The sequence below is a fragment of the Labrus bergylta genome, chromosome 16, assembly GCF_963930695.1.
Source record: "Labrus bergylta chromosome 16, fLabBer1.1, whole genome shotgun sequence".
In the NCBI taxonomy this organism is placed as follows: domain Eukaryota; kingdom Metazoa; phylum Chordata; class Actinopteri; order Labriformes; family Labridae; genus Labrus; species Labrus bergylta.
The window spans coordinates 14,744,254-14,756,962 of NC_089210.1; the positions used below are offsets into that span (position 1 = coordinate 14,744,254).

The 12,709-nt window shown below is 36.6% G+C and overlaps 1 protein-coding gene across 1 annotated transcript; it reads left to right on the forward strand.

The window, feature by feature from the left end:
- The first annotated feature begins 3,248 nt into the window (after window positions 1–3,248).
- On the forward strand, window positions 3,249–8,434 carry pyya (peptide YYa). The gene is made up of 4 exons (XM_020649601.3): window positions 3,249–3,403; window positions 5,153–5,340; window positions 7,801–7,881; window positions 7,995–8,434. The coding sequence occupies exons 2-4, from the start codon at window positions 5,153–5,155 to the stop codon at window positions 8,017–8,019; spliced, it is 294 nt and encodes a 97-aa protein (XP_020505257.1). The 5' UTR covers window positions 3,249–3,403; the 3' UTR covers window positions 8,020–8,434.
- Window positions 8,435–12,709: the final 4,275 nt, after the last annotated feature.

Below are 12,709 nucleotides of genomic sequence, written 5' to 3' on the forward strand. Positions count from 1 at the left end.
CAACAACCAAAAAAACTGTTAAATGGGATAAAAATGCATGTTCAAGTTATTCTAAGAAACTCGTAATTTTTTTTTTTTTTTTTCATGTGTTCACCTTTTAAGGTTTGGAAGCATACTCTCCCTACTTCTTTACAAAGCCTATGTACTTCCTATCCCTGCAGCAGCTCATACAGCCACATCTTTTAGAAGGTATAAGATTATTTAGCTCAAATTCAAATGTACAAATTCCAAAAAGTAAAGGCTATCCTTTGAAGAGGAAAAAACTGTCAGTCTGTGATGTTCTAAAATCATTTTACATGTGTACATGTGTGGGTGCTTTTATGTGTGTGATTGGGGGGAGGGGGGGTTATGTGTGGATGCATCTGTGGCCTTAGGACCTGCAACAGGTGCTGCAACAAAAGACGAGCAGACAGCCCAGGGGAGTCTGAGAAAAATAGAGCGAGAAGACTGAATATAAGAGAGAACTGTCACCTTAAATTTGCCTCCAGATCTTCTAAGACTGCACTCTGCCTCATCATTTGCTGAGGGACACACCTACACCTCACTACTACCATGACTTTCAACAGTTGACTCTTGAACTGAAGTTTCTTTTTTTTATCACATAATCACACACAAGTCCCTGCATAATACATTTTTGGAGGCATTACAATTGACAATGGGCAGACTGGACACAAATGTGCACATCATTGCTGTTGGCTACTTAAGTGCAGTATGGGCAGAAACACATTTGCATCATTTTAAAATGCAAGATTTTACCATTCCAATCCAAGCATAGCAATGCCTAACGCTAATCCAGTGCCTTTATGACTCCACATGACCAGAACCGCTGCTTGTCAACAGGCAAGACAGGCAATAATGGCTTGGGGCCCCAGACCAGTAGGGGCCCCCTGAGGGTGCCTCATCAGCACAGCACTCACTCTCATTGCTCAGCGTTGCGTGCCTTGTTGCTGTGAAAACGGAAGTTTGTCAATCAAAGTCAACCAAGAAAAATTAAGATGAATAATCATCTATAGGAGAGAAATCAGAAACAGGAAAAAAGTGGGAGAGGGGGAAGCGTTTGGACGATGGCAGACATGATAGTGACAAATGCGGGTTGTAGGGCCCCCAATTAGGTTTTGCCCTTAAGCCCCAGTAGACTCTAGAATCACCACTGCTCATGGCGTTTCTGTGTCAGAAAGGAAAAAGGAGATAGATTGTATTATGTGGTCATTCAATCCTTTAAAAGGCAGGCCCAGGGATCCCTTGCTGTTTCCCACCTGATGCTGCATTACTTCCTGTAGCACCTTGGCTCACTTGGGACGTTTGAAGGACTTCAGCTGTGTTTTCAACACCAGCATTTCTTAAATCCTCTACCACCCCACCCTGCTCTCTGCTCGAGCTTCTACATGTGGTTACAGCTGAGCGTGAACCAAAGGAGTTGTGGACCTTCAGATACTAAAACATACATGATGACATACATGAGGTTTTTCATGATACGCATTATTACGAATGACCTTTTTCATAAAAAGTCATGTGATCTATAGTTAATATAAAACCATTGATTGTTTCCACAGTAATGAGAACTGACTGGCTACCTTAACACTTGCCCTATACAGCTGCAGCAAACATATGATAAGGTAGTCAAATCAATATCAAATTAAGGAAAAGGTCCATTCAGTTTGATCAGCAGGACCAGCATGTGATCTATTGCACTCCAGTAAATGGGCTATTATCGCCAATACATTTCATGGTGTCTGTATGTGCCTTTGCATGTTTACATCTCAATTTAATTTTCCAAATCATTGCAATTTTTTCGGTTCAGTGTGATTTGGATCTCTTCCTCTTAAAAACATTGACATCAAATGTTTCTATCTTTTTCAGTGCTGATTTCGTTTCATCAAACACACACTTGCGCTGTACCCATGCACACACACATACAGACACACGCACACACATTAGGCAGTTGACTTCTGTGCTTTTAAGACCATTTTGTACTGCGCTTATGGCCTTTCTTTGTCTGAAAAAGGGGTAGTGAAACAATAAAAGGGGCATAAATGCTGCATGAATGGACGATTGTTTGGGGAAGAAAATAGGGAAATAAAAGTATTTATTTGAAAACCAATGAGAGGATGAGGAGAATTATATTCTACATTTTTAAGAGTTAGGTAAAACTACTTTTATTTGGGTATGTGTTTGTATTATTCTCAGAACTTAGGGGAGAAGAATGATACAAAATGTACTTTTTTGTATAGAAGTTTAATTACATTACTAGTTTAGGAGTTATCAGTTTCACTCTTATCTTGCTTGCTTTGAAGCATGCTTAAGTTTCAATATTAGAGCCATTTGACAACTAAAACAAACAGAATTTGTCCATCCCCTGTAAAAAAAAACAAAAACAAATAACTGAAGAATAATTTCTAACCTCCAAGGCAGCCCCCATTAAAACACAGCATCCATCACAGTGAGCAAATCGTCTCCTCTTTAAATTCATATTGTTCTTTCAAATATGTTTTAGAGTAAAATTTGATTTATCTGATTAGTTTTTGTTTGATTTGCAGCTGAAACTGAAACCTTATCATTTTTCCGCACATAACATAATTTTTGCCATATTAATACGCAAAGTGTTTTGTGTTATGGATCATGTGTTTGCTTTAATAGTGTAAAGCTTTTGGTGAATAGTAATTAGAGAAAGAGAATTCATTGAATATGAAAGTTGAGTTATGACAGGTTGGTTGTTATTAATATCCTTCATATAGGCTAAGTTATATTTTGCAGATATGTGATACCTCACTCTCATTAGGAAAAACCTTTGAGTATACTGAAAATGTGTGTTATTAGGTTTTTATTCACGTCCTTTATTAGATTATTGCAGTCGGTAATGTAAAATATCAGGCATCTTGGTACAGGTCTATAATATAAATATATAGAGAGAGACTAGTCATTTCTAGTCTGTCCGGATATTCTAGCAAGTTTGGTCTGAACCAAGTTTGATTAAAGGCTTTGTTGAGGAAACAGATGGAAATCAGTTCCATCTTTTTTTCTTCCAGCGAGGAAGCTCCTGGGTGTCATGGAACAAAATGTCATCTGTCAACTCTATCAAAAACACAGGACTGACAGCGTGACCGTCGCGTTAGTAATGTCTCGATCATCATCACCATCTGACGCATTTGGCCTCTGCAGCCATCTACACGCGTACATGCGCGCGCACAATAGCAGTACGGTGTGGTGTGACCCCTCCCTCCCCCCCACGCTATGGTGAGCTATAAAAAAAGAATCACCTCAGTCGGAGTTTGAAACCAACCAAACTAAGCGACCTGCAGAGTACAACCAGATAAAAGAGGAGAGAAGACAACAAACAGTCCTCTGCTGCTGTGCAAAACCACCTGTGGCTCCGACTTCAACTTTCAACCTCCAAAATCTACAAGTAAGTCTTTGTAGCGCTCACTCTTTACATCTACATAGAAACAATTATTTTAACATGAAGGCGCATTCATGGAATTCGAACAATGTTTGTAATGACTCACTTAGCACTGATAAACTGGAAATCTTTAAAGGAAGTTAATTGTGCTTGCACACTCGATGATTTTTTTTTTTTGCAGAGAAAAGTTTCAACGTTGTTGGTTAAAAAAAAAATATATTTAAGTAAAAGCCTTCCTGTGTATCATTTTTGGTTTAGCCATTTTTTTTTCTTCAACTTTTGCAAACAAAAGAAAATGCAAGATGTCCTTTTATTTCATCGCATCTTTCCAATCCAAAGTTGGATTGGTTAAGTATAATTACTTTTTTTCAAAATATTCCTCTTGAACTGTTGAGATGTGCATTTTATTCATAGCATGCATTTTAAACTTGAAATTAAAGCTCCACATCGTAATATAAGGTAGCATAGCCTACTTATTAGACAGTCCTTATCATCTGCACCAATGTTTGTCCTGGCTTTATTTTAAAACGCCATCATTAAATCAGTTCAAAGATATCTCAAATAGGTTTAAGCTAAACTAATATAATCTTCTATAGGGGATTGCAAGGAATCTATCCAGCACCATGGACAGCGGCGCGTAGTTTTTTAAATCGATATATAACCAGAATACTTCATACAGCTTTTGGGAAACGGTGAGGATCCTACAAAGCTGTTTAGCCCAAAGTACAATGAGAAGTATTTGTTAAAAAAGATAAAAGCGCATTTAAGCACAAGAGCAGCCAAACAGTTAATAAGGCCTGGTACTCGTCATAACTTTAAACATACTTTCTGATATTTAAAAATATATATATTGCTCAGGATTTTAAATTGAGTTTTTAAACAGGATATTTGCTTATGTATTCATTTCACGACCCAACTCATGCACAAACAAATATTTCAATACAGCTTGTGGTTTGGCAGAGAAAACATGAGAAAGAAGATATTTTGTTTCACAATGAGCAATACTGTAGTTCTTAACCTGCACTTGGAAACACCTGATGTGGCTTTCTGGTGGACTAGAATTCTTTCACACTTTCGTTTACCACATGCAGTGTAGGCACATACATCACATTTGAGAAACTTGTATTTTTGGTGTCCTTATAAGAAGTGCTTACATTCCAATGTTACAGTTATTGGTAAAACAAGAGAAAAAATAACTCATTTGTTTCTGCTAGATGTGTTAACTTCTTGAAAAGATTGATTAAAATGTTAATTATCATGCAAATTTTAATAAACATAATTTATTTAAATACATAAAAAAAATCTTGAAGCAATATCTGACATTTTTAGAGCGCAACCTTTCAAGCAAAGATGTTCATTAATCGTTATGAAAGATTTTGGGAGCAACACTAAAATGTAAATTTTCAGTCATTCTTAGCAGGAAAGAAGCCGCTGACTAACTATACCTATACTACGACTTGTATCCCCGTACAACTAGTAAAAATAATAATGATAATAATAGTAATCATAACGAGATCAAGAAGCTACCTAGAAATACCATAAATGACAAAACTCTTTAATAGATTCTTATTTCCAACGTTTGATTTTCATTCTTATCATTGTTTACTTACAAACAAAAGACTTTAGCGCAGTACAATTACAACAAAAACCTCAAATTAAATAAATTAACAAAAACCATAAAATAAAAAATCTAAACTGATCGACAGAATGATGACTGGAATTCATAACTTCCAACCCTTTGCGGCCCTATTGCAGATGGCCATGATGCTGAAAGCATGGACAGTGCTGGCAGCTGTGGTGCTGTGTGTATTGATGTGTCTGGGAACGCTGGCGGATGCCTACCCCCCTAAACCTGAGAACCCTGGTGAAGATGCCCCACCTGAGGAGCTTGCCAAGTACTACACAGCGCTGAGACACTACATCAATCTGATCACCAGGCAGAGGTATGTACACACAATACATTAAAAAAAAAAAAAAACATTTTCAGGAATGACAGAGGTGTTTGTGTTATGAATACAGAAATCCATAACTTTACTCATTCACATCAGACAGACCTGAGAAGGACAGGATACTGAATCATATTTGTAATGGACAACATATTGATTTCCAAAAAATGATCAAACTCCCAAACTAATCTTCAGCTCTTAGCAGCAGCTGAACCTGCCTTGCATTTTTATTTGATCCTTATATAGTGTATAGTGACCAAGATCTATGACATTCTTGTTCCTAAGCATGCGATGCGCTTCTCCCTCTTCAGCCTCCTTAGCCCTTTGGCAGCATACAGCAGCTGAGTAGATTAGATTACCAGCCACTCTCCACACCCTCCACGCCTTCCCATCAGCAAGATCAGAGCAATAAAATGGGTACAGATGATACCAAGAAAGAATCCCAAATCTAGTTAGCAGAGCCTGAGCGGTGGCCTGCTGCTCTCAGGTGTAGAAATCTCCATTGAAAGAAGGCATTCTTTTTTATTATTGACAGCAGCCTGGCTCATGTGCTATCTGTTCATGAAAGTCAAATAGGTCATTAAACATAAATATTTGGCTAAAGAACTATACTAATGCAATAAAGAGTCAATGTATGTGAAGTTTAAACATTTAGCTTTTCAGTGGGAAGAACAATATAAATAAATATTTTATTACTAAAGGTATATAATGGTGTTGCATTATCAATTTAAATGATATGAGAAGTGATTGCTGTCAGTTTAACACCTCAGATAAAAATGATGGATGGTCATTGGTCTATAACTTTATTTGGTAGTTTTAGCATTGCATCATTTGAATATCTCAATATTAACAAAACCTAAAATAATAGCTGTCTGGAAGTCTGGAATTCTTCCACCAAGAGTATCTTTCAAGAATAATTTGACACACTGAGATAATCAACTGATTACGCAAGTTAAACAATATTTAAATGTACTTTTTTATGTTACCAAGTCTGCTTACTAGGGAATCCATACCAAATACCTGTTCTGATGAAAATTGTATAATAATTTGTGGGCTCAAAATAATATTTTGTATCCTCAAAATATAAATTTGCGGCCATGAATTACTAATTTGAGGCCACAGATTATCATTTCGAGGCCACAAATTATAAAATGTTCACCAATGTCACCAGAGGGGCTCAGTAGATTTTGACATATTGACAATACATTTTAATATTTAAAAAGTTTCATGGGAAATAAAATACTAACATTTTGCTTGGGTTGTCTAAAAAAAAAAAAACCAGCCCTGACATATAGTATGTCATATGAAGAGCAAATCTCCTTTCATTCAGGTGTTTAGGAGCATCTTTCAGGATTCTGAAAATATTTTGAGTAACAGTGTGTGTTCTTAACCTTGAGCCCTTTGGTTTTACAAAGACTGAATTGTTTTTTTTCTTTTGGGGGAAACCAGATTCTGAACTTCTTGACTCAGGACAATGTGTATGCAAAAAACTGGTTATTTTTGTAATATAAACAGAAATAAATTAAAAATAAATATATACAAAGAAAATAAATTGGAAAGTGCAACAGAAGAAATCAGAAAGCAAATCAGACAGGAAACGATATGAAAAGACATGAGCAGTTAGACCACACAGATAATGTAACAGAGACATTAATGAATATAGGCACAAATAAGCCAGTCAGACAAATGTTTAGAGCAGGACCAGTCAGAGAGACTCAGGGAGGGCAGCAGACGAGCCATTATCAGAGAGGAAACATTTTACATCCTGATGTGTCACACCGGGTGCCAGCTGAGACAGAAGATTTGAGTGACTTGACTGCTTTCCTACAGGGCAAGAAAAAACACAAACACACACACACACATGCATACACATACTTCTGTTTGTGTAACGAAGCATAAGATTGGCTGCTGGGGTCATAAGAGGGGGTGGACAGGTGGCTGATGGGAAAACAGCGTTACAGCAGGTTGTACCACAGGGTCTGTGCAAACTGATGCTTTTTCATTGTTAGACCCACATACACTCACACACTCATTACCAAGTAAACCTTTTGGTTAACCGCTCTGTGATTTTACATTTGCAGCTCCCTTGGAGCCCACAGATTTCTTATCAAAAGAATTGTAGGACTCATCATGACTCAGAAATACCCCTGAAACTCTCTTACGTACATACACTCATACACACACACACACACACACACACACACACACACACACACGCACACACGCACACACACACAGCTTTGCCAAAGACAGGTACTCAACATACTTATCATAAATATAGGAGAGTTCCAAAATCCTTTATAGTAGAAGTGCAATTCTCTAAGTACATTTGCAATATTTTATATGATTAGCAATTTTTAGGTCACAAATTATTAGGTAAGAGTTAGGAGAGCTATCCATTAGCTGTCAATAAATGTGCTGCTTGTCTAAGAAGTGCTCTACTTCTCTCTGTCACAGGTATGGAAAGCGTTCAGGTCAGGAGGATGTGTTTGCAGAGCTGTTGTTTGGCGGCGACAACAACAGAGGCCAGAGATCACGGTAAATACCCTCATGCGCATACTTTACGTTTAGAGAGTCCTGTGACCCTCAATTAACCAATACAAGTGGTTATCATAAAAGATTAACAAGTCCTTTCTTTTGTTCTTTCACAGATATGATGACTCCTACATGTGGTGACTCCTCCACGTTTCTCCCTCCTCATCAGGCATTCCCTCAGGGTGCATCCCAGAATGCTCCTTGAGGGGCCAAAATGTGCCTCTCCCCTCTGACCCCTGAACCCTACCCCAACCAGTAACCCTCACTGACCACAACTCAAGCTCTCTTTGTCCCTTTTGTCGCTGTCTTACTGTACATCTTGTCATTACAACAGAATCGCGTATAAATTATTATCAAAGTAAAATATATATAGATATATATATATATATATATATATATAAGATCAGAGCTACTAATCAGAATGTGTCTGTGTGTGTCAGCGTTAACGTCCCGCCGCTGTCCAATGCTGTTTACAGGAGGAAGGTCTTGTTTTAACGTTGCTGCTGTCAAAAGCAACATTAGAAGAGATCAATAAAACTTTTCTGTGTGATTAAAATTTGTTGATGAATGACTCTCTTTGGGTATTCATGATATGACAATCTAAGTAAGCAGAGATATTCAAATCTGTGTTGTTTTTGGATAATAATCATGACAAATTCTAATACATGGTAAAAAGGTTTTTAGATTTTTATTCAGAGTGCAATCAAAAACAAAGGGTGCTTGCTAAGACTACTACTTTAAATATGTATCTAAAGATAAGGCTGGTTTTTATTTGTTCTCATCTGGTCAAAAAAATCACAATTATTTGAGTCCACCACTACATATTTTTCATAAACCCCATTCTTCTTCTTTTTCAAGCAGATCAAGCCTATTGGTAACCAAAAAAAGCAAAACATTATTAAAAACATGTCACAAATATTCAGTTGTACTCACCTTAGTATGTATTAAGCATTAGTCAGTCATGACATTTTGTTTTTAATTCGGGGGACTTTTTAAGTGGCAAAATAAACCGTATTTCATACTTTAGTGCACATTTGGGTTTTGAGGAATAGATTTGTGGGACTTCATCCAATTAAAACAAATAAATGTGTTTAATGGAAACCAAGTGAACCCGGTGTAACTGTATACAGTCAGTGCTTTGGATATACAAAAATAGAATAAGATAATGTTTTGTAATTTGTCTTAAAGAGTTTTCATAGTAAAGATCATAAATTCAGACAAAACACAACGGGAGTCTATTGCAAGTCCATCTAAAAATAAGATGAATAATATTCCTCTTTGTCAGAAAATTACCCCCTGATAAAAGTCAGAATTATTTTTGAATGGACTGGCAACACCCACAGACGTGTAACTTTTGACCCATGGGGTAACTTCTATGAAAACAGCTGCTGTGTCATCTCACAGTATATCAAAGACAACTGTCTCATATATCCAAATCTATGAATAGCTGTGAGAGTTCTGGGTTAGGATAGAAGGTAGGCATTTGAGCTGATAGAAAGATCAGTTCCAGTACATTAAGCCTCTTTAGTGAGGATGAGCCCTTTAGGGCTGATGAGGAATCAGAAATACTGGCACCAACAATACCACTAGGGTGATACAGAAGCTGAACTTCAGATGCCAAAATGGCCCATTTTACAATAGTCTTGGTTTTTTCCATTAGTTGATCTGTTGGACTCCAGACAATGATGATGAGACGGCAATGTCACGAAACACAAATAAAAATAGAATCATGTTAAAACATATTCACAATAAAAAAAACACACTGCACATTGTATCTTTATAGGAAATGGTTAACATGTATGTTTCCTGAAATGCTAATTTCAGATGCTCTATCTTTCTTTATGATGTTTTAAACATTTTTGTCATCATGTTTTGCACTGTTACTCCAAAATTTAAATATTTATCTCCCAGAATTGTCTTAATCTTTGCTTTAACTTTAAGATGAAACTTACAGCTACAGGAGACCTAATGCTTCAAAAAATGATGAGATCTGTGATTTGGGCAGATATAATCATAGGGTTGCAACAATTGCTAAACCTTGTTAGTCATATTCAAATGACCTTAATACCATTTTGATTATTTTTTTAAACTTACCATCATAATGTAGATACTTTGTTATTATTTTCTTCATAAAAAATGTTTGATCCGAATGGAAATCCTTTTTGAGTCCCTTTAGACCTTATTGTGATAACTGGATAGTCTGCATTTTTCAGTTGTGTTTTGATTTTTAATATGTGTGTTTTTGACTCTGCATTGTTCATGTTTGTGCAGCTGTTGTGTCTGTTAATCTAATTGTTTAGGCAGTGCGTGTTTTGCATAGGAGAAATTAGTCTTTTTCAAGGCATCAAACAAACTGGACACAAAAAGCAGATTTCCATCAGCTAAAACTTTGCAAAAACAATTCTACAATACCCAATGAGACATTTATTTCTTACAAGAAAAAGATTCTTCAGCCCTAGATGATGGGTCAGTAGTAAAACATCATATATTGCAGTGGTTAATACAAAAGAAGTTGCACTTTCTTCTGAAAATGTAATAATTTGATGCAAAATGTAATAACCAACAAGAAAGAATGTCTTCATTCATAAAAAAAAACAATATACATTATAAAAACTTTCATTTTATGCATTTAAGTATGAATCATATTGCCTCAAATAATAATAAGAAAATACAATAAATTTAGTAGATTAGCAAAGTAGTAACTTCCATGAGTCAAAACTACATCAGGTGTCACTGTAATCATTCGCTTCACACACACACGCACACACACTCACACACACACACACGCACACGCACGCGCACGCGCACACGCACACACACGCACACGCACGCACACGCACGCACACGCACACGCACACGCACACGCACACGCACACGCACACGCACACGCACACACACACACACACACACACACACACACACACACTCACACACGCACACGCACAAACACACGCACACACGCACACACACTCACACACGCACACACATACACACCCACACGCACACACACGCACACACACACACACACACGCACAGACACTCACACACACACACGCACAAACACACGCACACAAACACACGCATGCACACACACACACACACACGCACACACATACACACCCACACGCACACACACCCACACACACACACATACACACCCACACACACATACGCACAGAGACACACACACACACACACACACACACACACAGCCTTGTCATTATTAAGTAACCAAGGTTATGCAGATTCTATACAGAAATGATTTCACAACAAAACTCTAATATGTAAAATCTTTAATTTTGTTTGAGTGTTGAAGTAATGTAGTGACAAACAGCTTCAGCATACTAACAACAAAATAATTTGCAGTGAATTTCTAAGTCAACAAAAAGTTGTTTCTTCGTTTATTTGAATCAGGGACAGTGTACAAAAAAAACATTAGTCTCAGAAGAGTAGAGATGCTTTGTACCAGATTTAGCTAACAAGCTAATTTCCATCTGTTGTCCAAAGGCAGGTGATGGCAAAATTCACTTTAATTTTCGTAAAAATGACTTTTCCATGTATCAATAGAAAGACATTTTCCATTCAACATTTACTGAAAGCAGGCCATAGCTTATATGTTATGCATTAAATGCATATTTTTATCATTTTTATTTATTTCAATGAAGACCTTCTTTCTGGATGGTTATTACTTATTACGCACCACATAATAACATTTGCATAAGGATGTATACACCACAGTATAATCAAAATGTAGGGAAATACAGAGTTCAGGTGTTATTACATAATGAAGTGAAAATGTATTACATTTTCTCAAGTTATTATATAATGCAGTGTTATTATAACATAATGCATTTTTACACACCATGTCTGTTCCCACTGTGCTTGACATTCATTGTAAGGGTACAAATCAGCATAGCTGATGAATGTTTAGGGAAAATTAAACTCAAAATCATATCTAGTAAGGCGTACAAAGTAACCCTGTAATTCTTGGCTGTTCATTCATAGTTTAATTTCACATGGTAACTATTAATTCAGTATACTTTAAAAAATCATTATGCGGAAAAAAAATCATCTTTAAACGTCTCAGAGACCAAACTTGACAGAACTGTCAGCAGCTAAAATCTCAGCAGCCCATTCATTTCACTTTGATTGGATCTGGCTGTTGTGGTGGTATTTCTTTTCCTACCATGATGATTCCATTTATCAGAATAAATAAAAAAAATAAACAGGATAAATTAAAATAAAAATCTAACTTAAGTAAGAATTTGGGAAACAACAAGTTCTATTGCAAATGTTACTGGATAGGAGGAAGAATAATTTACATATGGGCCTAGAAATTGGAACAAAATCATTGAGCAATGCAAGTGAATATAATAATAATCTCACAAAAATACATGATACCTAAGTTGACATCAGCTGAGCTTAAAGCTTTTGTGCTGAAGGTTGCCTGACTCGCTTTGCCATTCATTCTCAAACATTGAAACAGCAAAGGATCTGTTTCTCAATCAAAAAAGTATGTCATGATTTGGTTTCTTATTTTCAGAGTTTAGGTTTTCTTGTTGTTTTTAGTTCTCATTCTTGTCTGATGGTGTTATTTCCCTTGTGCGTTTTCTAGGTTAATGTTTCATGTGTTATTTTTGTAACTTCATATCCTCGTGTATCTCTGTGTTCTAGTGTGTTTTGTTAGATTCTTGAGTTCTGTGAGTCTTTAGTGTTTCATGATTTAGTTTGTCCTCACTGTTTCTTGTATTCCTGCCTCTGTGTGTTTCCTAGTGTGATTGCCCTGATTGTTCTCACCTGTGTCTGGTTAGTCTCACCTATTTCTGGTTAC

Excerpts from the sequence above, each read along its gene's own strand:
- pyya (XM_020649601.3), top strand. The coding sequence starts at position 5,153 with ATGGCCATGATGCTGAAAGCATGGACAGTGCTGGCAGCTGTGGTGCTG. Across the intron at positions 5,341-7,800 it reads AATCTGATCACCAGGCAGAG|GTATGGAAAGCGTTCAGGTC; the intron begins GTATGTACACAC and ends TCTCTGTCACAG. Across the intron at positions 7,882-7,994 it reads AACAGAGGCCAGAGATCACG|ATATGATGACTCCTACATGT; the intron begins GTAAATACCCTC and ends GTTCTTTCACAG.